This window comes from Dendrobium catenatum, unplaced genomic scaffold, assembly GCF_001605985.2.
Source record: "Dendrobium catenatum unplaced genomic scaffold, ASM160598v2 original_scaffold_125012, whole genome shotgun sequence".
Classification (NCBI taxonomy): Eukaryota; Viridiplantae; Streptophyta; class Magnoliopsida; order Asparagales; family Orchidaceae; genus Dendrobium; species Dendrobium catenatum.
In genome coordinates, this window is record NW_021443447.1 from 83,179 (window position 1) to 110,692 (window position 27,514).

At 36.5% G+C, this 27,514-nt stretch overlaps 1 protein-coding gene and 1 pseudogene across 1 annotated transcript in view; one reads left to right on the forward strand and one right to left on the reverse strand.

The window, feature by feature from the left end:
* The first annotated feature begins 3,421 nt into the window (after positions 1-3,421).
* LOC110099365 lies at positions 3,422-4,714 on the forward strand (annotated as a pseudogene).
* Positions 4,589-27,514, reverse strand: part of LOC110099364 (methyl-CpG-binding domain-containing protein 11-like) — a 46,084-nt gene continuing 23,158 nt past the window's right edge. The window contains exons 2-3 of the mRNA XM_020826483.2: positions 6,014-6,164; positions 4,589-5,873 (exon numbers count right to left, since the gene is read on the reverse strand). Of these exons, the coding sequence (XP_020682142.2) occupies positions 4,861-5,873; positions 6,014-6,164 (1,164 nt within the window). The 3' untranslated portion in view covers positions 4,589-4,860. The remainder of the gene's footprint in view (positions 5,874-6,013; positions 6,165-27,514) is intronic.

Here is a 27,514-nt window from a genome sequence, read left to right on the forward strand (position 1 = left end):
TCTTTTAAGTAGATTCATATACAATCATATTATGTATCATCATCATTGATACATCATCACAAAATTATCTTGATTGGGCACGAATCTCGAGGCAAAATCAGTTCGAAAACTTCAAAAATTAAATTCGAGAGCATATGAACTCCGATTTTAGCGAGCTTATAGTCAAACTGAGCGTCTCGGAAATACGAATCCAACGACACCAAATTCGACCCAATCCGAGCCCAAATGAGTCCGAATCAAGGGCTCAAAGCGCGGTTGAAAGGTTCAAACCGCAATTTGAGTTACCAAACGGTCTCCGATTTTGACGAGCTTATACTCGAATCGAACGGCTCAACGAGAGGAATCCAACAAGCCCAAGATCGCCGAATTCTGACATCATTAAGGCCTTCAAATGCCCAACGAACGGTGCATGATCAAAGGATTCGATATCGGCCGTACATTCAAAACACTCCCAATTCGCCCCTGATCTCACGCCTATTTACGAGCTATGTCACTCTAGAAAAATCATAAATAGAGCCCTCATTCTACACCAAGGGGACTCAAGTGAAGAGAGAGAAGAAGAAGAGAAGAAGAAGAAGAAGGAAGAAGCTCCTCCTCGACCACCGCCGGAGCTCTTCCTGCCACTTGAAGACGCCGGAACTCTGCTGAATTTTCGGGAAACGCCGGGAATTTGCAGAACTTTGTAACTTTGTGAGAAGTTGATTGTAAACTGATCGTCTTGATTTGTAAGACGGATCAACCTTTGTACTCCATACAAACACTAGTGAAACTTTACAACTGGGCGAGGCCCCGTGGTTTATGACATGTATAAATTGCATTAATGACATACATAATGTAACAATCAAATTCTTAATTATCGAGATATTGTCCGCTTTGACCTAAGAGCCTAACGGTTTTGTCATGTTGGTGTAACTTCCCAGTAGGCCATCCATCCCAGAATTACTCTGAGATGCGGACTTTCTTATGAAAATTTCAACCATTACACCAAAAGACCTCAATATTTAAGAGTTAACTTTCTTTTACTATAGGGATTACAAACATACGCAACCCCTTATAATCAATTTTGTAAATTACTTTGCGTCCGAAAGGTAAGCATTAACCCAAATAAATCCATTAATTTCCTATAAAGTCGTCACTTTATCTGCTAAGGCAGCCATTGTCAAATAGAAGAGATGAATTGTATAAAGAGAATAAGGAGGCATGTTAGGTCGATTTAGTTCACAAAAGCCGATTAAGGTTACTACAGATGGATCATTAAAGAAGATTTTATTGAATAGTAATTTAGAAAAAAAAAATCTTATAAACAATAATACTAAATAGCATTTCCAAAAAAATTCACAAAATTTTCTTATTTTTTATTTTTTTATTTTTTATTTCACAATTGACTCTAGAGGGTATGAGAAATTTGGCATTCATTTGAATTGCAATGAGGGAAGCAAAAACCTATACAATAACAACAACATCATCAAGCCTATATCCCACTATGTGAGGTCAGCTACATGAATATTTTTTCTCTATTTTTTTTTATTAGTCATTTTTAAGATTTTATCACAAAGCTTTTTAGGTCTATCTCTACCTTTCTTAATATAAGTCAAATCTAATATATTTACTTTCCTAATAGGGTCAATGGAAGATCGTCGTTTTATGTGACCTAACCATCTAAGGCGATTCTCTCTAATCTTATCTTCCACTGAAGCTACTCCAACAATTTCACATATATGCTCGTTATGTATCATGTCTCTCAGAGTAAAGCAACTCATCCACTTGAGCATCTTTATATTTGCAACACTTAACTTAATATTATGTCTCTTAAAAAATATTAAATGATTCATGTCATGAGTATTTGATAAGTTTAATGCTTGTTATCAACTACCTAACACAACTCTCCATTTTTCTCATCCTATATAGTAAATAAATTTATTTATTATTATGATTTCTTTCATTTTAAACTTCATTTGGGGCGGCTTTCTTAATGCTGTCTAAAACAGCTTTTTAGTATAAAAAAATTCTATTTCAAAAGATTTTTGTACTAATAATATGCTTTACAACACAGTAAGAAAATCATTCCAAACAATGCCTTAGTGAAATGTTAAACTCACATTAAAACATAAACCAAACCAAATCAAATAATTAATTTATGTTGGTATGATTCACATTTTCAAATTAATTAATTTGCTCACACCCTAACCCGAAACTCTTCTAAATCTTCATTATATACTAATCTCATATTTTATATAAAAGAAATTTTAAGTTTTTCTCTCACTTAATGATTATTTTTGAAACTAACATCTCTTTTATATATATAATATATATTCTTCGAATTTATTTGGGGAGCTAAAATATTCGCATGAGGAGATATACATTCCCTTCCATTCATTGTGGAATTACCATTTTTATCCACATTGAGCCTTGCTTAATTTTCTAACTTCATTAGCCTATGCTCAATGCCATTACATATAAAATTAACCTATGCATAATACAAATAATCATTCGACGAAACTAAAAAGAATGCGGAAGCAGGAACTGATTAATATAAATTAAATTTATATAAATTTCAACAAAGATCCAAATCTAATTCTGAATTCAAATTCAAACCGGCAACCTAATCTTAAATTAGTGATGTGATCTATCAAAACTCCGCTTTGACTACCCCTGTATCCACATCAGTTCACATGGGCAAATTTTTTTTTTTTTTTTTTTATTTTTTTGAGATATTAGATCAATTAAAGCAACTCTCAATACACATCAATATCAAACTTCAATTTAAGAACCGTCTTAGATACAAATTAAAACTCCCAACTAACAGATTAAGATGAAATATGCCTATTAAAAGTTCATTTTAATTCTATTTTCTTTATTCGCCTTGTTCTAATCACGCGTACAATTACGCTGCCATCAATACTAATTTAGAATATATGCCATTTTTTCGTACAGCCCGCGTGAAAGCGTTCAAAGGCCAATTCATACGGCGATCCGCACTGCTGCACAACTAAACGCGCTTCACAATCAAAAGGTCCAGTCCGAACCTATCTAAGCTTTAATATTTGAATTTTCCAAAAAAAAAAAAAGCTTTAGGATTTGTTAATATATAAAATTATAAACATTGCAAAAAAATTCTAACAATTAAAAAACAAGCGACAAGTGGAAGGTTAGCTTAAATGAATAATGACCGTTGCGCCGTCGCCTCTTCCAATTATTTAAAATTCAAAAATTTCCCGACTTTATAGCCGTTAGCACTACAGACCAATCAAAGCCAGGAAAAGAACAAAAGAAGGGTGAGGCCGGGAAAGAAAGCCCAGCTGCCCAGCGTCTCCTCGGCTACATCAATCAATACCATTTCCATCCCGGATCTGTCATCTAAAACGAATCAATATCTCCTTCCTCTAATCCCTAGCTGGTAGAGAAAAAAAAAACCTTGGAGATGAAGACAATGAAGGGAAGAATGTGGAATAAGCTCAGATCAATCCCCCAAATGCAGCTGAAACAAGGCCGCATTCTCCAGCTCAAAGCCTCTGATGGCTTCTTCAATTCCCCTCCGCCGCCGAGCTCCCAGCTCCTCGATTGCAGGGAAGATCAGCCTCGGATCATTGAAGCAGCCAAGCTGATGCAAGATTTTGATGAGGAAGAGGAAGATAAAGAGAACGCCAAACCTGCATCAACAACAAAAAGGAACCCAAATCCATGCAGGAAGCAGAGTAATGAGGAGCACAGTCACAAATTCCACCCTTATCGCCGCCCCGATTTCAATTCTCCAACCTTATTTGACCCCAACCTCCTCGCAGCCTTCGATCAGGCGGTGAAGGACTATTTGAGAGTCTATGAACAATCGAAGCAATTCGAAGAAAAGGAGGTGAAAGAAGAGATAAAACCTCCCATAAAGATCCCCAAAATCAATGACCTGTTGAAGGTATTCGATGAAAAGAACCCACCTGGGGGCACCGGAACTGTGATCTTCTACTCGACATCTCTACGAGGGGTGAGAAAGACATTCGAGGGCTGCAGTGCCATCAGGTACCTATTGGAGAGCTCCAAGGTGCTGTTCTATGAAAGGGATGTGTCAATGCACCAAGAGTTCAGGGAAGAGTTGAAGAGATTGCTAGGTTTCGGGGCAATCCCGCCGAGGTTATTTATTGATGGAAGATACAGGAGGTGCTGAGGAAGTGCTGGGGCTGCATGAGCAAGGGAAACTGATGCCAGTCCTCCAGGAGATGCCGAGAGACCAGAGCGGTGGAGTGCCGTGTTGGAGGTGCGGCGGAGCCAAGTTTTTGGTGTGCGAGCGCTGTGACGGCAGTCGAAAAATGTACGATAAGGTAGGAGATGTTTGTGGGAATTGCAGTTTGTGTAATGAAAATGGTTTAGTTGTTTGTTCCCTTTGTTGTTTCTAAGATCATGAGATTTGTGTCAGATTGGGTTGGGGGGTTGTTATTCAATTTGTTATTTGTTAAAGCACAAATAGATGTGGAGATAATTTATAAAACTGAATTTGGAGACAATTTCTCTTTTCTCAATTGTATGAGCTGCTGCTACTTCTGCACAGTATCATTGTCAAATAGAGTTGCAACCAGTGTAAGCTTAAGAGCAAGTGCAATACTAATAATAATACAATATTCTAAGCTAAACTTCATAGTGATTTACACACATTGTTAGGGACGGCTACAAACTTGAAGATTTGATGAGTTTTTGTTACTTACAGATATCAGTAACGGATAACTGAATGTAAATGAAGGCAGGTGAGAAACATGATACAGGATAACACTAAATATTAACCTATTCTTCTAATACACATTGAATTCCATGTCTACAAATAAAAGTTTACAGATGAAACTGTAGCATCTAAGCATAAACACGATTATTTTGGTTTTACGAATTGGAAGGAAAAGATTCGAACTGCGTCTTACCATCATCATTGTTATGGAGGACGTTGTCCTCTGAGGCAGCATTCACTTCAACTTTTTTTCCGCCATTCTCCGACAAGATTTCTGCGCCTTTCTTGAAAACTGAAACTTCATCCTTCTCTGCAGCAGAAACTTTTTCAGAATCAAAATCTGGTGGCGAAACTTCAATAACATTCAGATTTTCCTTGACTTCTTTCCCTGGCTCCAATTGTTCATCCTTTCCACCACTCTCTGAAACTCCATCCTTTTCAGGAGCAGAAACTTTATCATCCCTTTCAATTAAAGCAGCTTTTTCAGAATCAGAAGCTGCTGTAGAAGCAACATTATCATTTGGATTTTCCTGAACTTCTTTCCCTAGCTCAAGTTTTTCCTTGGGGGCGACATTTACCTGTTTATTCTTCTCTTCACCATTTTCAGACAAGATTTCTGCATCTTTCTTGAAGACTGCAGTTTCATCCTTTTTAGAATAAGAAACCTCATCACCCTTAACAGCCTTATCAGAATTAGAAGCTGGTGGAGGAACATCAGTATCATTCTGATTTTCCTTAGCTTCACTCCCTGGTTCAAGTTCTGTTCCTTTTCCCTCAGACTGCTCCACATCCTGCTCTACAGTTTCCTTCGTATTGTCAGCCGACTCTTGCTCAGCTAAAGAATGAATTCCTTCACCGGAAGCTGCTTCTTTGGATTTATTATGCTCGGTGGCTTCAGTCCCCTCCATATCAACATCTTTGGGGCCGTCTCCTTCTGCAGCAGAAGCTTCTCCCTCGGCTTTGCGTCCATCATCTTCAGTGCTTTTCTTTCTTTTGGTCCCCTTTAGCGAGCCTGATCCTTCTCCCTCTACTTTGTGTCCATCATCTTCGATATTTTTCTTTCTTTTTGTACTCTTTCGCGAGCCAGAGCTGCTAGCCCTCTTTGGCTTTTCTGCTTCTGGTGTCTTCACCTTTTCACTAATTCTTGCCGACCGTCTGGGAGTATCACCTGTAAGAAGCCCATCAATGCAAGCAAATTAAGATTTCCTAACCTGATCGACCTAAAAAAATCATGTTCCAAATGCTTTTGTAGGTACATCCAGCGTCACTTGAAAACATGACGTGAACAAGGAAGGGGAGTGAGATTACCAGTTCCCCAATCAAATTCTGAAGAAGGCGGGCCTCCTGGATGCGACCTCAAATATTGATCCAGCTGTCGCCTATTCTTGATTTCTTCACCTGTTGGTGATATGAAGACTATCTCATTTCTTTTAGGAGTGCCACCTTGCTTTGGAGTAAACTGCATAAAAAACAAAATATTTTTTTAAAAAATAATAAATATGTAACACATGAGCACCTGATAAAATATTCTGAATCAATTTAGTAACAATAGTGTTCATTTCCTTTTAACTGTTGCATTAGACTGGCGTAGCAAGTGAGAGCTGCAGAATCTCATATAAAGGCATTTTGGAAGAGCAGCATCAACATATCAGTAAGCTTAAACAATTGTGGGTTGCCTATATCAATAAGGCATTCTCCATTTGTATTCGCCAATTACATCATAAGGCATTAAACCTATCTTGCACGATTAATAATTTATTAAATAAAATCTATATTGCACAAATTTTTCATAAATAATGTCGAGCTAGGCAACCTTTGATCTATGTCCCTTCTTGATCTAATCCTTCAAGATTTCAATTTTATATAGCAGTCTTGTTGGTGAATATTATAATCTTTGTTGTGCATTCTAGTGAGCAAACTTAAACAAATCCAACAAAACAAAAAGAATCTTAACAACTTCAAAAATGTTTTGAGACTATCAAACCTTGGATAGGGAACCTTCATGATTATCCATGAGCTTGAGGCATTCAACACACAAGCCCCACTCCATTTTTGTCTCTCCTCTCTCCATTATATTTTGCTATCCTTAGCACTTTGATTTCCTTTCCCAATTCCTCCTACAAATGTTTACATTCTTAATGTATCATCCTCATTAGAATTGGCCTCTTCTAGTCATTTCAAGGTAGCTTAATAAATCTTCACTCTTTATTTGCCCATATTCAGTGTTGTATGCGGTGTTAAAATATATTCAATGTAATATTTTTTAAAAACTTCATCGATGACTTTTACTCTGCCCTTCTTCCTTAATAATCCTTCAACACAAATTTTATCTAACAATATTATAGATATTTTATTATTATTATTATTTTTTATATATGTGCAAGAGACCTGAGTCTATTTTTCACTATCTTATCTTCAATTGATGCTAAACCGTCCATCTAGCTGATGTAATCAATTTAAAATCCATTTCTAGTCTTGCCACGCATCCATCTTAAAACTTGCATTTCTAACACCCCTAATAATGATATTATAATCTATCACCTACTCATGCCTCATTCAGATTCTGCCTACTTCTCTGTTCCTATTCTCCTTTACCCTCGTCATTACTTGATCTGCTTGACCATGCAAAGCCCTATTCCATCATCACCATTTTTTGCCCGAATTCCAGCCATTCTCTACATACCCTTCTCACCAAACCCATAACTAAAAAACAGAAGAAACCAAAGTCAGCCCCACAAGCACACCCACGTAGAACATAAACCAGCCCAACCAAAAAGAACAATAATAACACTAATGAAACATGAAAGAATCCTGCCACGTAAAACATAAATCAGCCAAACTAAAAATAATAATAACGAAACATGATAAAAGCTTTAGGACAGATTACTATGTTCAAGTATTTATGGAAATATTGAGACTCGGCATGCTTTTAGAGGTGCGATTCCATTACTGCCAGCAGATCATCCCAGTTTGATGAGCATATAATCTTAATGGTCAAAAGTTTTTTTTGTGAATAGAAACCATCTTATTACAGCTGATAAAAAATGGTCTAAGACTAACACTGGAAGATTTATAACAAGGGCCACATGTTCCAGGCAAATCACTGCAGGAAGTTATCGAGAAGAATTAAGGGGTTTGTTAAGAATTCATCATTGTCATTAGCCCTGCTCAAATAGTTTCAGTCAGCTTAGTAATCACTCTCCAGTCGTTCTTGTTGATTGTTATTAACATAGTTAATCACATTTTACACATACTTTTTCACAACTTCTAGTCTTTTTACCTTTCGCCTACCTCTATCTCTTACTGATCATTTCAAAATGATTATATCCATCCATTTTATTGGTACAACTTATGCCTTCATTAAACATGCCTAACCCCTAATCACACATTGGCCCAAGCATACAAATATAGACATTATCAAGCAATACTATTAAATGTTTGGCCACTAGCATGAGTTCAAAAGATGTTGGACATCTTACGGCTAGGGTTTGCTAATGCAAACCTATGATTAGATGAACAAAAAAATAAAGAAAAATTATAATTCGCACATTCCCATTTTTTAATCTAAGCGAAGAATGATTTCTTTTGATGATTACTAAAAAAACAAACTTCATTCATTTCAAAGGATAGGGGATTCAGAGCACGACCAGGTGGGAAATTTCAAGTTGCTGATTGAGGCCAAAGTTCAAGAGAAGCGAACTAAAGGATTGTGTTTCCGTTGTGATGAGAAATTTGCGTCGGGCCACCCCTACAAGGACCATTCACTGCATGTACTTACAGTCTGTGATGAGGAGGAGACTCTAGAGGAGGAGGTGGTTGAGGATAAGGAGCATTTGCACCTAGATGTGGTGGAGGTCTTCCTAAACTCAGTGGTGAGGTTTACCTCAAATCACACCATGAAGGTGAGGGGACATATAGGAAGAGAATCAATGATAGTTCTGGTGGACAACGGGGCAACCCACAACTTCATCTCCAACCAGATGATGGACCGTTTGGGGCTGAAGCCAATCAACACAAGGTATTTTTGGGTTATAATAGGAACGGGGAAGATGGAGAAGAGTAGAGACATTTGTCGGGGGTTGATGGTGACACTGCAGGAGATCCAAGTGGAGTATTTTCTTCTGTTGGAGTTAGGTAGCACATATGTATTTTTGAGCATGAAGTGGTTACAGACATTGGGTGAAATCAAGGTGGACTGGAAAGCATTGGCCATGAAATTCATGGTGAGAGGGAGGATGGTGATAATCAAGGGGGATCCTAATCTATCCAAAACCAAGATTTCTCTCAAAATTATGGTGAGGACGATCTAGGGAGCAGGGACGGGATTCGTGGTGGAGCTCAAGAGCCTCGAGGGAGGAGGAAGTATGGGGAAAGAGGAGGAGGTTCCAAAGATAGTTCGGCCACTCCTAAAAAAAATTCAGTAAGGTGTTCCAGCTGCTTTAAGGCCAACCTCCCCCAAGGGAGCATGAGCATACCATTATCCTGAAGGACTATTAATATTTGACATTATCAGCACCCATAGGCTCAAAAAGATGAAATTGAGAGACTGTTCAAGGAGATGTTGGAGGCCCAGATCATTCATCCCAGTGTTATTCATTTCTCCAGTCCAATGTTATTGGTGAAAAAGAAGGATGATAGTTGGAAATTTTATGTAGATTACCAAGCTATGAATAAGGAAACAATGTTGGATAAGTTTCCTATATCAATCATTAATAAGTTATATGGAGCGATGATGTTGTCATCAAATTAGAATGCGGCCCGTTGACATCCAAAAGATTGCTTTCAGGACTCATGGAGGCCACTACGAGTTCTTAGTGATGCTTTTTGTCCTTACCAATGCCCCAGCTACCTTCTAGTCGCTTATGAACAAGGTATTTCAGCCCTACCACTACAAGTTTGCATTGATTTTCAAAGATATTTGGTATATAGTCGGTTTGAGCTAAAACATGTAGAGCACTTGAGGGTAGTGTTAGTGACATTGAAGGAGCATCAACTATATGCCCATTTAAAGAAGTGCACCTTTTCACAGCAGAGGGCAGAGTATTTGGGACGTGGTGTCCAAATCAGGAGTAGCTGTAGATCATTCCAAGATATAGGCTATGTTGGAGTGGCCCTTACCCAAAACCCTGAAGGAGTTGTGAGGGTTCTTGGGACTCACAGGATACTACATGAAGTTTATGAAGGGATATAATTCTATAGCATAGTTGTTGATAGAGCAACTAAAGAATGATAGTTTCAAATGAGGTGTGGCAGCCACCCAGGCGTTTCAAATGGGGGGTGGTAGCCACCCAGGTGTTTGAGCAGCTGAAAAAAGTCAGGACGAGTGTCCATGTGTTAGCACTACCAAATTTCAGCCAACCATTTATAATGGAGAATGATGCATCAGGTTATGAGGTGGGAGAAGTTCTTATGCAAAGTCAAAGACCCATAGCTTATTTCACCCAGATATTGATTGCTATGGCCAGGCTGAAATCAGTGCATGAAAGAGAGCTGATGGCGAGAGTGTTGGCAATACAGAAGTGGCGACATTACATATTGGGACGACACTTCATAGTTAGGACCGATCAGAGAAGTTTGAAGTTCCTGTTAGAGCAAATGATGGTGATAGAAGAGCATCAACAGTGACTTTCCAAGTTATTGAGTTATGACTTCGAGATCCAGTACAAGCCCGGGCTAGAAAATAAAGCAATAGATGCTCTCTCTAGGCGTAGTGAAGACCCTCAGGTTATGACTCTATCTATTCCCATGATGGTGGATTGTGAGGCCTTAAAGCATGAAAGCGAGTAGGATGAGGGGTTGAGTAAGATCAGAGGAAACTTATTGCATGACAAGGATAGCCATCATAATTATTCTTTGATGGGTCAGAAGCTGCTATACCAGAGACGGTTTGTGCTTTCGAGGAAATCACCACACATCCCTCATTTGTTGCAATAATTTCATGGCACAGATATTGGGGGGAATTCAGAAGTTTAGAAGACATCATAGACTGGCAACGGAGCTATACTAGGTGGGCATAAAGAAGGATATAGAGGAGTTGGTGGCCAGTTGTGATGTGTATCAGAGACACAAATACCTAACTATGGCTCCAGGTGGTTCTACATCCTTTCGCATTACTCGAGGTGTGGGAAGAGGTGACTATGAACTTCATTGAGGGACTACCTACATCATACGTGTTTACTGTGATTCTAGTGTTGGACAGATTGAGAAAATATGCTTATTTCGTTTCCTTACACCGCAATGTTAGAGGCAACTGCATTCATTAGAAAGGTGGTTTGTTTACATGGCATACATGAGGCCATTGTGTCCAATCGAGATAAGGTCATTCTGAGCCACTTATGGAGAGAATTATTCAAGATGTAGGGGACTATCCTGAAGCGGAGTACAACTTATCACCCCCAGATGGATAGTAAGACGGAGGTGGTGAAACGCAGTGTGGAGACTTATCTTCGTTGCTTTGTATCAGATACATCAAAGATGTGGGCCAAATGATTAACTTGGGCGGAATTTTGGTATAACACTTCATATCATATTGCAGCCCAAACAACACCATTAAAAATTTTATATGGGACGGATCTACTTCATCTGATACATTATGGGCATGGCAACGCACCATTGTCATCAGTGGAGCGGTACTTAATAGAAAGAGACCAAATTTTGATAGAATTGAAGGAACATCTACAAAGAGCACATCAAATCATGAAGAAGCAGGCGTATGGTCACATGAGAGATGTGCAGTTTAAGGTTAGGGACATGCTTTATTTGAAGATCCAACCTTAAAAATAGAGGACTTTGGCTTGACGAAGAAATGAGAAGCTCTTCCCCAGCTACTTTAGATCCTATAAGATAGGAGCGCACTGGCTCAGTAGCATATTGCCTATGATTGCCACCGATCTCAGCCATCCATCTTGTATTTCATGTATAGCAACTAAAACGAGCCATAAGAAACCACACACCCTCGCTTGCAATACTGGCCACACTGTCAGAGGATATGAAGTTGATATTAAAACCATTGGAGGTGAAAGAGGTGCGCAAAGGAGACAAGGGGTTCAAAGAGTTGTTGATCAAGTGGAAGGATTTATCAGAGTATGAGATGACACGGGAGCCCAACAGTACTATTCAGAAGCAGTTTCCCTTTTTCCACGTTGAGGACAAGGTGACTTTTTAGGAGGGTAGTATTGATGCAACTGGCAGCAGCAATCTAGCTGCCCAGGTGGGGCCCAGGACCTCCTTTATTACCTATAGAGAAGAGGCTTTGGGAGAGAACTCTTTGGGAAAGGGGGAACTCTTTGGGAAAGATTTAAGAGGCATTTATTAGGGGATTTGGGCTGTTTAAGGGGAGAGATTATGGAGGGTTAAGGATTTTTATAAGATATTTTGGAATATTTGCAGCAATTTTTCCAAGGTGTTTGGGTTCCTAGTAGCTGCTAGGAATTCTGGGAGAGATGATTCACCTCTGGAACAGTGAATCAACTTGTGTCTTGTCTTTCTTTGCTTGGAAATTAGTAAAAAAAACTCTCTTGGTGTTATTTCTGAATCTATTTAGAGTAAATTGCTATTTTTTTATATTGTTGTGTTGTTTTGATCATCAAGTCCTATCGTTTTTCTTTAAAAAAAAGGTAAATCTGATGTGAGTTTTGAACTTGCTAATTTTCATAGGATGACACAAAACTTGCTTGGTGCACAAATCAAGCAATTTAACTCTGATAATACAAGGGATTATTACAACTAGGTCTACACTATAAGCCCAAAAGAGTGACATTATTCATGAGTAATCATGTTTAAACATTCCAAAATATTTTTTTTTTATTTTTTTTACATTCCACTACATAATTAGATTGTTGACAAAAAAAAAATCTCCTTTAAACAGCTCGAGTATTTCTATTTAAAATAATGTACCTAAATGTTACTGTGGTGAAGGAGCTTTGAGAATTAAATGAACAGAACTTATAAAAGGATTACCTTCTATAATCTTGGATTATTAGTTTTATGAAGATAGTGTCCAAATTCTCTCCTAGCTTCTTAAGAACTTCAAATCATTCAATTCTTAAATTTTTTTGGGTTTTTTGGTGTGCATTCATAGTCCAAAGAAGGAACATTTTAAATGCTAACAAATGTGTTTTGTGGGGTATTCTTCAGTTGAAAAAGAATAAGTGCTAGCTTCTAGCTTCCAAGAGTTTTATACCTTTGCAAATATCACCTTTTAGCAAACATAATCTTATTTTTCTAATATTTGTCTTCGAAGGGCGAGACTAACCATAGAAAAAGGTAAGATTGTCCATCATTAATCTACCTTCATCATCAAAATACATGCCTCCCAAGTCTATAGCTCACATCATCTGTGCCTTATCCTATACTCGTGCCTCCAATGGAATGTGACCCTATCTCTATCATGCATCCTATGGAACATCATGAAGTTGTTTCTGCATATCTTGTGCCTTCAATTTAAATGTTTCCCTAATTTGATAAAGTATATTTAAGAGAAAAACTAATAATTCTAATAAGCATGCACCAGACCAAAGATCTAACCAACATTACTTTATAATTATACTTTACAAATTGCATCATTAAGTTATGTAGGTAGCATTCCAAATCACATTGACCAAGCAACCCTTGCATCCACTTGTTCATATTGTGTCATTTAAATGGTTTTAAACATATTATAGGAGTTTCCTCATAAACCTAAACATTATTCTCATTCCTACCATGTTTTTCAAAATTTTATCAAATTGAAATTGGAAATAAGCCATGAACTATATATGTCAATGTGAAAGCCTTAAACAAAATAACTCGCGGAAAAAACCCTGTGGGATGTAAATGGGGTTTAGATGTGATATACCAATCAAATAGATCACTAGAGAGATACAAGACAAGCTTACGAGCTAAAGAGTATTCTCAAACATAATAAAAAATTGCAAATAAAAACTATTAAGTTAAATTATCAAGAGTCATTTTCTCCAGTTGTAAATATTAATAATATAATAGTTTTATTTCATTTGGAAACTAATTATGATTGAGGATAATAATAATTCAATGTCAAAAATACGAGAGCTTATTCTGTGTGGTGACCGGACGGCGAGAACCGTCCGGATTTGTTGCGCTTTTATTGTCCTTTTACTCCGCTTTTGCAAATACTCAACAAAAAATAGCAAATATGCAATTATGAATGCACTTTTGCTGAGTATTTGTTGCGCTTTTACAAAAGGGCAACAAAAGTGCAGCAAATAATTAATTAGTAGGATATTTGTTGAGCTTTTGCTACACTTTGGTAAAAGCTCATCAAATACTCAGCAAAAGTGCATTCATAATTACATATTTGCTGTCATTTTGCTGAATATTTGCAAAAGCATAGCAAAAGGACAGAAAAAACACAGCAAATCCGGACAATTCTCACCGTCCGGTCTCCGCACAGAATAATTTCTCCAAAAATGCACTCTTGCATGGAGACCTTAAAAAAGATTTTTATGAAAATCTCACCTGAATTTGGAAGAAATCTTACTAATACTCAAATATGTGAGTTAGAAAGGCATTGCATGGATTGAAATAGCCTTCGAAGGCATGGTTTAAAAGATTTGCAAAGGTAGTGCTATATGAGACACAATATGTTAGGGAGATCACATATTATTCATCAAGTAATCAACCTCAAGGTAGGCATGGTCATTTTCGTGTATATTGACATAATATTAACTAGGAATGATGGAGAAGAAAAATAAATGTTCAGTCTTTGTTTGGCAAAAATATTTAATGTTAAATGCTTGGAAATCTTGAAGTTCTCAAAAGGAAATGAAGTTACACACTCCAAGCAAGGAATCTTCATCTCTCAGCACCGATCTCTTAAAAGATATAAAAATTGACAATGTAAAGCACCATTTACAGCAATAGGTCAAAATCACAAACATAGAGAAGCAAAGGTGTGTGTACTGAATAGGGAGATGTATTAACACATGATGGGAAGATGCATTTCTCTCTCCAACACAGGCCATATATAACTAATATTAGTGAGATTATGATACGCCTTGAAGACGAAATCAGCTGGAAAAGATAGTAAAAACAGCAGAAATTGAGAAACGACAGCTGATTTTTGAATTAATACTTCAACACCTAAACAAGATATAATGATCTACTATTAGAGAGGTAAATCGTCTCTCCCACTTGACCTAGACGCCACTAGGAAGAGCTCAAGAGAAACTCTAGAAAAACTATTGCAAAACTCACAAACAGAACATGAAAAAATAAAACCTAGAATCAACCCTAATTCCCCCCAAATCAACCACCTTCCTTAATTAATTTCCCTCCCTTTCTCTATTTCAAAATTATAATTCCTTCCTTTATCATATCTCTCCTTATTTCTTCTTCTATGTATTTAATCAAAGCTCTACTGGGCCCCACAAGAGGGGCCGAACTTGTTGTCTTTGCCCAAGGGTTGTCTGCACGGTTCTGCTGGACCGGATCTTGCTGAGCCGGCTGCTGCCCTCCCCTGTATTCGTCTCCCCTTAACAGATTAGCCAGTTAGTTTATGAGAAATCTAAATGAAAATCATATGGAGGTTGTGAATGGAGTATTGCAGTGTACCAAAAAGAAGCTCTAGAGAAATGAATTATGCTCAAAATAAGCACAAGTCTAAAACATAAAGACTATATAGATGCTGGTTATGCCATTTTTATTGTGGATAAAATATAAACTTTGAATATAACACAATTTCAGCGGGAGCCTTGCAACATAGAAAAATAAGCAATAAATTGAGGTGGCAAGGTCAACTGCTGAAGCAAAATTTCAAACAATGGCTAATCGTATTTGTGGACAATTATGATTGAAAATCATTCTAGAGGATTTGACGATTCAGTGGGATAGCCGTATGAACTTTATTTCAACAATAAATCTACAGGGAACATAGCTCATAATCCAATGTAAAATGCTTGACTAAAGCATATAAAGTCCGGTTGGCACTTCTTTAAAGAAAAACAAGATAAAGAATTAATTTGCACACCCGATGTATCTACTAATCAACAACTTGCAGATGTGTCTGAATGGTAGATTGATTCAAACAACTTTATACAAGCCAGAAAAGCATTGAAGGATTCTACAACCTCATTTGGATAATCCAAAATCTAAATCAAATTGTATACAATATTAGAATCCATAAAGATGATTATTATTTTTTAATATAAGTTCAATTATATAAATAAATATGTAAATTACCTTGTAGTAGTAAGAAAATGATCAATTTTTCCTAACCTTCATTTCTTTATAATTACCATATAGGAAGTATGTAAAATGAAGAAAATCTCCCATTCCCTCTGCAACTTCCTGAAACATAATAATGGAGGCCATAGAATGTTCTAGACTATTAAGCATCCATATGTGAACTACAAAGCAGAAGCTTGTCATTTGATATACTTGATGATGTCCATTGGTTTGGAAGCTAGAGTCCAAATGACGCAGTTTCTTATAAGATGTAACGAGAAAATGAAATTCCCAATAACAAAGAGATAATTAGTATCATTGAGTTGAGAGTGGTACCAATGTTTTAAGAATGCTTTATGTTAGAGAGATGAGGTAAAGAAGGTCATCGATGAACATTATAAAAAGGAGGGGGGCAATATTAAGTTAATTAATCATATATCAAGAGGAAATACACATAAAACAACACGTGATAGGATTGGGCAAGCAAGACGGTTGGGAGCATGCTGAAGTTTACATCAAAGAGGCATATAAGGGCTATGGGGTTGCAAGCACAAGGCACAATAAAGGTAGGGTAGGGTTGCAAGTTTGATTGCAACAAATACAACAAGCACAATGTGACAAACGCAAGTCACCATCAAGCGCACAAGTGGGGAGCGAGCGCGTACGAGCGGGTGAGCATTAGGAGTGCGCAATGTTGTAGATGGTGTTATCAAAAGAGCTCAGAGAGGTCGCCGGTGAGTGATGTCGATAAAGCAATAAGAGGTCATGAGCAAGTGATGTTGGTGTGGATGTGGGTGTGGATGAAGCAAGGAGAGAACTCAAGAAAGTAAGAGGGGATCAATGGTTCGAGCCTACTTATGCTTTGATACCATGTTCAGATTATAAAGGGAAAATAACTTCATGTGTTCATTCTCAATAAATTAATGTTTTATAAATCAACAAATATAAACAATAAAATGAAAAAGAAATAAATATTGGATATATTCTCAAACATTCTCAGCATAATAATACTTTTTCAATATTACATAACAATGAAAAAACATCTTCATTATTAATATACCAACTTGGTTCAATAATGATAACATATGTATAAAAATATGAACATGTACTCTTATTAATGATTTGATCGCCCAAAGTCACAATCCCCACACTAGATCTATTACTATAAAAATTACACTTCATATATTCGGGTTTAGACCTATTCAAACGAAAACCTATAGACTCTAAGGTTTATTTCCATAATTCAAGTTTATCTTCAACTCCCTCTCTAGTCTTATCAACAAGAAGAATATCATCAGCAAAAAGCATACACTAAGGTACAACCACTTGCAAATGTCTAGTGAGAACATCCAATACTAAAGCAAAAAAGATATGGGCTTACGACTAATCCTTGGTGAGATCCAATTGAAATAGGAAAATACTTGGTCAAATCACCTTATGTTTGAAGTTTGAACACAAGTAGCAGCTCATGTATACATATCCTTAATGATTTGAATATAAGCATTATTAACCCCTTTCTTTTGTAGAACTCTCAATAGCACTTCCCTCATAACTTTATTATATGTTTTCTCTAAATCAATAACTATCATATGTAGATCCTCCTTGTTCTCTCTATACATCTACATCAAACCTCTCAATAAATAAATGTATAGCTTCCATAGTAGACCTACCTGGCATGAATCCAAATTGATTTTGAGAAACATTGGTATCATGTCGTAACATATGCTCCATAACTCTCTCTCCTATAGTTTTAAAGTATGGCACATTAACTTAATTCTTCCATAATTCGCATAATCTTGTGCATCACCTTTACTATTAAAAATAGAAATCAACACATTCATTCTCCACACATCTAGCATCTTTTAATTTTCAAAATAATATTACAAAGTTTCGTAAGCCAAGAAATTATTTCGTCTCCTGAGCATTTTCATACCTCTATTAGAATATTATCAGGTCCAACAACTTTTTTCACACTTTACTTTCTTTAAAGACTCTCTAATTTCGATTTTATTAATACGCCGATAAAAAAAAAATCTTTATGTTGTTGTTGTTTGAATTATTAGTATTCATGTTACCAAACAAGATTGTAGTCGCTCCAGTGGAAGATAAGATTAGAGAGAGTCGCCTAAAATGGTTTGGCCACATAAAATGATGGCCTTCAGATGACCCAGTTAGAAAAGTGGATGTATTTGATTTGACTTATTTTAAGAAAGGTCGAGGTAGAACTAAAAAGACTTGGTTGGAAAATATTATAAATGACATTTCTTTATTAGATTTATTTGAGAATTTGACTCTTAACGTGACACAATGGAGAAAAATGATTCATGTAACCAACCCCACATAGTGGGAGAAGGCTTCTTGTTGTTGTTGTTGTTGTTGTATCTTACCAAACAAGGTAGGGTCCTTGTATTTAGACTTGATACTTTAAGGTATGACACTCACCTAAGTAATATACATGCAATCACCTAGGAGATGTGCTTTATGACATCACCTCACTTGTTCAAGTGCCTACACAAGTGCTTAGTTTACCTTCAATTACAATGTCCGATTTCAAATAGTTTTAAGCCAATCCATCTATAAAAATCATTAACATTATTTAACTTTGTAACTATTAAATACATTTTCCTTGGCTTTTAGAAATGGCACAAATCCAAAAGCCCTTGAAAATACTTTTAATTACCAAAAAAAAGTATTATCAGAAATGCATTTTTATGCAAACATGCAATAATAGGGAATAGAAAAAGAGAGGGGGGGGGGGGGGGGGGGGGGGCCGGCAGGTGCAAAGGGAGAGAGAGAGAGAGAGAGACAAACAAGGGCCTAGCTTGCCCATCACCCCTTGCACCATTTTGAGTACACTATATGCAAGAGTAAACAATTACAAGGACATGGTGACTTCAATATATAAAAAAAGATAACTTATTTTTTAAGCCTCCATGAATTCCCTTAGCCTAAGTGTTTTGATTCCCAAAACCTCCATGTATTCCCTTAATTTGGCCTAAGTGCTTTGATTTCCAAAATTTAGATGTGACTAAAAAAATCAACCAAATTGCAATTACACAATTCTTGAAACATACGAGTGTATGACGAAATTTTACTCACTTTTTATATATAAAAAACATGAGAAATTATACATAAATAGGTGGAGAAACAATCATAAACAAATATGAAAACTAATTTTAATTCTAGAATCTAGAATTAATTACACAATATAATTGAAGTGTTGATGTCTACAAATTTCTGGTTTGATGTAGATTGAAAGTTGTTGTCCGCATATTTTTGAATTGCTGTAAATGAAAAGCTACCATCCATAGATAATTGATTCTTATAGACGCAAAAGTCATAACTAGGAAATAGGAATTTAGGATTATTTCAACACCCAACCCCTAAGCTGAGTTGTATTTATTGATCATGCCTAACTTGTTAATCAGTTTATCAAAACTCATTCTAGGTAAAGCCCAGCACCCCTTGAACCATTCTCAAAACACTTTATATGCAAGAGCAAAAGATAATAAAGACACAATGAGTTTAATGTATATAAAAAGATCACTTATTTTTTAAGCCTCCATGTATTCCGTTAACTTGGCCTAGGCCCTAAATGCATGATTCCCAACACTCACATGCGTCTAACAAAATTAACCAAGTAGCGATTGCATAAATCGTAACAATTAGAATGAGAAGAGGGAAGAGTGAAAAATGAAAGATTGTATGACCGAATTGTATTCCCTTGTTATGTGTTAAAAAAGAGAGGTAGAGAAATAATTATAAACAAATATGCAAACCAATCTTGAATTCTAAAATCTAGAATTACGTTCGCAATAGAAATGAAATGTTAATGTCCATGAATTCTGGATTGATGTCGGTTAAAAGCTGATATCCACATAATGTTGAATTGTTGTAAATAAAAAGCTACAATCAAGATTTTTATAGATGGAAAAGTGATGACTAGAAATTTAAGATTATTTCAACCCTTCCCTTCAAGCTAGGTTGTACTTATTGATCACGTCTAGCTTGTTAATTAATTTATCAGAACTCATTTTGAGTAAAGACTTCATGAGAAAATCTACAGTTAGAAAATTTGTTGGAACATAATTTAATAACGCTAGTTCACTTTCAATTTTTTTTAGAAAAAATATTGGCCATCTCAGTGTGTTTAGCCCTGTCATAACAAACATAATTTTGTGTAATACTCCTAACAGCCTAATTGCATAGTACACTTTTAGAGATTTTTCCCTTAATAGTTCTTCTTAGCAAAATATCAAATGTCAATACCGTATAGTCTGCTTTAAAATGCTTCTTGAGGCCACAGATTCTCTCACCCGAGTAACCAAGTTTCTCCATAATAAATATAAAAACTAGAAGTGGGCCTTTCATTTGATGCATCTCCAACTCAATCAACATATGTGAAAATTTTAAATTCCTTGTCATATTGATGCAATCATGATTTTTGTATTTTTATTATCAAACATTGAACATTAGTTTTTTATATTTAATTTTATGTTTTTTTTAGCTATCCAATGTGGAAGGCATCCAATAATCATGGTAGGTTGTGCTTGCGATTGGTAGACCTTGGTTTGCTAGCTTGATTGGGTCCCTTGGGCTGCTGGTGGTTCTCGGGTTGGGCTTATGGTTCTCGGTTTGAGCTGGTGTTGATATTAGGAGGTGGTGGTTGCTTTGGTATTGGACTATATTTTCAAATGTGCTAGCTCATTAATGTGAGCTGAAGTTTAGTTCATTAATTGGGAGATTTATTGAACTTCCTAGCTCATTAATCTAAAAAGGTATGCTTTTAATTCATGGATTCAATTTGGAGTGGACTTGCCTCTTCTCCTCCCCATTGTCTTTTCGTTTTCCTGTGTTGGCTGATTATCCCGCGCCTTGCCCCTTTGGTTCCCGTGGCTGGCTGCTTGGTTCCCGCGGCTAGCTGCTCGGTTCATGTGGTTGGCCACTTGGTTCCCGTGGCTTCTCTTATCTGTTTCCTGAACTGTGTGGGGGCTGATGTATTGTGGCTGTTGGCCTTTCATTTTCCTAAATCTAATGGGTTTAGTTGGAGGTGCTATGGCTGTTTGGTTCCCCACTCTTGCCTATATATAGAAGATGTTTTTCGTAGGAAAAGGTTGTTGAAATTTGTTGAGCATAGTCTCTAAAACCTGAGGGTTTTCTCTTCTTCTTGGAAACGCATCAGAGCTTTGTTCACTTCTTCTTCTTCTCTATTTCGTCTGGGCTTCTTACCTCTTCTTCTCTACGCAAGTTCCACTCTATTTGTATCCTTCTTCTTGAGCTTTGGAAGTGATTGTTGGCTGATTTGGGAGCATTTGCCGGAGGAGTTTGGTTAGACGTTTGGACCTTGCTATGGTGGACCATCAGTTTGCTAGCCCTAAGCACATACTTTAATTTACCTACATTTCGATGCATGTGAGGAAACCGTTCTGTCGGTTGTTCTGAGGATAGCGTTATTTTATTTTTCTTTTGTTTCGTTTGGATTCAATTTTCGTTTTGTCCATGGATTTTGTGTTAAGGATGATTGCTACAATTTGAATCGAGTTTGGTTACAGTTTTGCCCGTCGTTCTCCTCATCTGGCTTTTCTATCTAGTTTGTCTGCATCACATATGATTTTTTAAATAAAAGGCCTTTTTGTGTCATTTTGAGGTACCTTAGAACACGGTTAACAGCTACCAGGTGATTATCAATAGAACTATTTATGTATTGGTTCACAAAACTAATACCGACCCTAATATCAAGATGAGAGAGAGAGAGAGAGAGAGAGAGAGAAGTTTGTGATGCGAAACAAAGTAGGAATTGCGTGAGAAATTTATAAAGAAAAACTTGAATTAAGCAAAGTAACAATAAACTAATGTTTCACCAGATGGGATTTAGAGAATTTAAGGATATCAATTTTGTTATGGCAATCAGCTACACAATAGAATCATTAGAGCTTAAAATAAAGTCAAACATAAACATAAACTTAAATACTTTAAACTTTAAATCCACCACATAACATCAAGATAAGTGACCTTGAGCTTCCCTCACCTTCGCTCTTTGAAAGGTCTTAGTGAAAAGAGGATTTCAGCAACTTGAACGATGCCACCAAAAGAGATAGGACGCAAAATGCCTTGATCCACAGAAAGGTCGTCGGAGGAGGTGTGGTGAGTGGATGTCCGACGATTTTCCATTGTCTGGAAGGTAGTTGTTCGTCGATAGTCTCAACTAAGTGGAATAGGATACGGTCGACGTAATCGTCGGACATCCACTCGCACCTCCTCCGACGACCTTTCTGTGGATCAAGGCATTTGGCGTCCTATCTCTTTTGGTGGCACCGCCTCGAAATTTTTTCTTCGGTATATATGTAAATACGACGCAGCCAATCTGTGTTCGTGTATTTGTGTATAGGATTAGGGCTTCCCGTGAGAATTGAAAGGTGAACTAGAGGATAAGCCGTGAGGGAAAGAGACAAAGCCATGAGGGAAGGAGACGAAGCCGTGAGTGCAGGAGACGAAGTCGGAAGGAGATGACACAGGAAACGAAGACGAATGCAATAACGATTTCGAAAGCAGGAAACGAATCCGAAGTTGTGAGTGCAGGAAACGTTCAGGCCTCAGTTAGGTCGGAAGAGCAGATGAGCGGTGTTGTGGCCTTGACTTTGAGGTGCAGTAATGAAAGCTTGAATAACTCCTGATTTAGCTTTCTTTCATTCATCCGCTCAGTACATGCTCGCTCAGTACATGCTCGGTACCGAGCAGGTACAAGCTCGGTACCGCTCAGTACATGCTCGGTACTGCTCAGTACATGATCGGTACCGAGCCAGCACCGCTCGGTACCGAGCAAGTATATGCTCGGTACTGAGTGGTACATGCTCGGTACCACTAGGTACATGCTCGGTACCAAGCAAGTATATGCTCGGTACTGGCGATACATGCTCGGTAAGCTCGATATTGAGCATATACAACAAGCCGAATTTCAAAATTACTCTTATAATAATTTTTTTTCCTTGGGGAGCTGCCCCCGGAAACCCCCGCAGTGGCGCTGCCCCGCGACCTGACCGAGCAGGTCGAACCCCGCTAGGGGGCAACGCCCCCTTGGACCCTTGGCAGACTTATATATTTTTGTATTCATGTTGTTTTATTATTGGTGGTACAAATAATTGTTAAAATTTGTCCGATTGTTAGCATGACTAGTGGCACAAGAAGGAAAGATCCTACATAGAAATATGGAACTCAAGTTGAAGTGTCAAGTGAAGGTGCAAAGAAGTGATATGTTTACATGAAATGTAAGTTCTGTGAGAAACGCATAACTGGTAGCGTTAAGAGGTTGAAGGATCATCTAACCTGTACTCATGTCAATGTGGGACCATGTGCAAAACTACCTGATGAGATGAAAAAGGAATGTACAGATTATTTAAATAAGTTTGCAACCACAAAGGAGGTTACACAAAGAAATATAGAAGAGATGATAGGAAACTCTTCTTATTATGGATCACAGCATGAAGGTTCCAGTAGTGGAAGCCATCTAGTTTCTTCTAACCGAGGCACTCGAGATCTTATGGATAGATTTATGATAAATATTGATGACGAGGATAACATAAACACTCAGGATCTTCAGCCTCCTACTGCTACAAAAGAACTCAGGAATAAAGTTTGTTTGGATATCTCCAGATTCATCTATGAAAATGGGATTCCATTTAATGTTGTTAGGAGTCCGTCATGGATCAATATATTATGATCTGTTGGAAGCTATGGAATAGGACTACAACTTTCAAGCATGTATAAACTGAGGACTTGGACGCTGAATGAGGAGGTCAAGACAACTTCAAAAATGGTGAATGATGTTAAGAAGACTTGGATTGAGACAGGAGTCACAATAATGTCAGATGGTTAGTCAGATATTCGACATAGAAGTATTATTAATTTCTTGGTCAACAATCCATATGGAAAAGTTTTTCTAAAATCAGTGGATGCTTCAAGTTTTGTAAAGGATGCACAATTATTATTTGAAATATTGGATGAAGTTGTTGAGGAAGTGGGTGATGCTTTAGTAGTACAAATTGTTACTAATAATGCAAGTGCATGTAAAGCTGCAGGGATAATGTTAATGGAGAAGAAGCTTCACCTTTACTGGACTCCTTGTGCTGCACATTGAATTGATTTAATGCTTGAGAGATTGGGACAGTTGCCTCAGCATAAATCAGCCTTATTAAAGGCCAAATTCGTTAGTAAGTTCATATACAATCATTCTTGGGTACTCAATTTGATGAGAAAATTTACTGACAAGGAAATTATTAGACCTGCTGTTACGAGATTTGCTACTGCATATTTAACATTGCAGAGATTCAAGGAGTTAAGACAACCTTTGGAAGCTATGTTTGCTTTTGAAGAATGAGATAAAAGTTCATGGGCAAAAAAACAAGGAAAACAGGTAAAAAAAATTGTTATGAAAGATAATTCATTTTTGCGCAGTACAAATTATGTTTTGAAGACAACAACACCATTAGTTAAAGTGCTTAGAATAGTTGATGGTGAAAGGGCCCCGACTATGGGATTTATTTATGAAGCAATGAATAGGGCTAAAGAAGATATTGCAAAAGATTTGGGAGGTCAAAAAAGTTCCTATAAAGAAACATGGGATATTATAGATGAAAATTGGGATCGTCAATTACACCAACACTTACATGCTAACTGCATACTATTTAAACCCTCAATTTCATTATGATAAAGACTTTCATGTTGATAAAGAGGTGAAAACTGGTTTGTATGCATGTATTGACAGACTCATTTCTGAAGAAGACTACCTCAAAATGAATGATCAAATTGAGGAATTTCATTTGAAGAAGGGAATGTTTGGATTTAGAGCAGCACAAGCATGCTACAAAACACGATCTCCTTGTATGCTTATAATTTGTATATTTATAATTTTAATTTTAATATTTATGTTCAAGTCTTATACTTTAATCAATATTCATAAAATACTATTCATTTTCATGTAGAACGTTGGTGGAGTCAGTTTGGAGATGATGTTCCTGAATTGAAAGCTTTTGTAGTTAAAGTTTTTAGCCTAACATGTTCGACTTCTGCATGTGAGCATAATTGAAGCATCTTCAATCAAATTCATACTAAGAGAAGAAATCAATTGGCCACATATCGAATGAACAAACTTCTTTATGTTATATTTAACGAAAAATTGAAAGATAGACATCTCAAATTACAGAAGCAAGGAAGCATTGATAATGAAATTGATCCTTTACTAGTTGATGATTTACAATATGATGATGAATGGGTTACTCCTAAGAATATTGATGTTTTTGAAGTTGAAGCAGAAGGAGAAACTCAATGAAGATAGTGAAGCAACTACTCATGTGTATAAAAGAAAGAAACAAAGTGTGGAACTTCAAAAAAATTCAAAGGTATTCTTAAATATTATGAATTATTTTTTATGCTATTATTGTTTCATTCTAGAGCTAACGAAATATTAACTGATATAGGGGATAAAGGAAAAAATATTATAGATGAATAAGAGTTTGATGATGACTTTGACATTAATTATGAAGATTCTTCCGAAGAAAATCAAAGTGATGATGAGCCTGCATTGGGTTTTGATCCTAAAGGGATGCTTTATTTTTAAGTGAGTTTATTTTAAATCTTCTTTTCCAGTAATATACTAATATTATCTTAGAACAAATCATCAAATTCACAATTGACATAATATTTTGTTATTTTTTGTCATTATTCATAACTTTAAATTGCTTTATTTTTATAATTTTTTAGGCTTACGCCTCAATCCGCCTAAGCCTCGAGGCTTAGCCAAAACGCCTCGATTCCCGATTTCGCCTTTTAAAATATTGATTTCAACAAATCTAACTTTTCTCGCCTCCGAAATGTTGTAACACCTAAAGTAGTTATCCATTCCTTTAAGTCAATCCAAAAAACCTGGGGTTCAAGGGTGCCATCAAAGAAAGGGGCATCGATTCGAATGTTCTTGAGTAGGTACTTGATGGCAATATCCCAAGATTTTGTGTAGAAATTTTAATGACATTGTTTCTATTAAGGGAAAATCAGCCAAAAGCTTTAGAGCTTCCACGAATTTTCTGATTGACTTGGTCAATCATTTTTAAAGTGGTTGATCTACCTATAGTTGATAGAAAGTTTACTTGGTCAAATAAGAGGGTGGATGAGGTTTTCAGTAAATTTGATCGATTTTCCACCATGTTGGAAAGAATATTTTCCACAACAAGGCTTAAGTAAAGCCAAGTTTGTTCATTGTTTTGATATACAACAACATCAAGCCTTTATCCCACTAGTTTGTTTGCTTAATTGGAGAAGAATTATGTTATTTATTAATCCGAATCTCATTAAAATCTATTGGCACCAAAGGTTTAAGATCAATTGGTATTTGGAAGAAAATAATAACACATCATGTTTTTATAAGATGGCTAATGGAAGAAGAAAGTTCAATTTTATTCATCAAATCAAGATCAGTGATGCTTATCCACTCCTAGAAAATTATTTTCAAAATTTTTATATATTTTGTCAGGACCGTATTATGCAAAAGTAATCACTTTACATTCTATATAGACTTCAATAACATTATCCTCATGATGATGTTTTGTTATTGAAATATTTAAATTCTCAATTTAGCATGAATATATTGAGTTAGCGATTTTCTCTCTAGAGTTTAATAATCTCCAGGTATTGATGATCTACACAGTGATAAGGCTTCTCTTCAAAGATTGCGTTAGACAACCATTCGTCTCATTTCTATGCATGATAATTGTGAATTACTTAAAATATTCAATACCAATTGGTTTTCTTAGATCCACTTTAAAAAAAAAAAAATCAAAAATCTACTCACCAACAGAATTTTTCAACTCATTTCTAAATTGGCATATTTCTCTCAAAATGCTTTAGTTCCAAAGAAACGTACCATAGTATTTTTCACAAGTTCTATAGATTTTTACAAGACTACTCTACAAAAGTAACCACTCTATTTTTAGTATAAACTTCAATACAATCTATCCTCATGAAGATATTTTGTTGTTGAAAGATTTAATTTCCTAATTAAACGTTGAGGGGATTAAGGTAGAAATTTTCTCATTGGAGTTTAATAATTCTCTAGGTTCTGATAGGTTTCTTACCAATTTCTTTAAAATCCTATAGGACATGACAAAATATGATTTTTTGAATAAGTTTAATGGTCTACACAGCGAGAAGGCTTATCTTCAAAGATTGTGTTTAGCAAATATTTGTCTCATTCATATGCATGATAATCATGAAATGCATAAAATTTTCATGTCAATTAGTCTTCTTAATGTTTATTACAAAATATTAACAAAATAATTCACCTCACCAATAAGATTTCTGAAGTCAATTATAAGGAGATGTTTGATTGGCTGAAAGAAGGAATATAGTGTATTTGAAATATTTTGGAGTTGTTTGGATTAAGAGTGTAAACGAGTCGAGTTTTGACTTTATCGAGCTCGGCTCGTAGACCGGAAGGTGGGCTCAAACTCGAGCTCGACTCGACCCACAGTAAAAGAGCTCCACTCGACTCAGGAGTTCACAGTTGTCTTCCACTCTCGTCCCAGCTCTTGGTCGTCCGCACTCGTCCCACGTGCAGACTAGTAGATGCGTGGTCGTCCG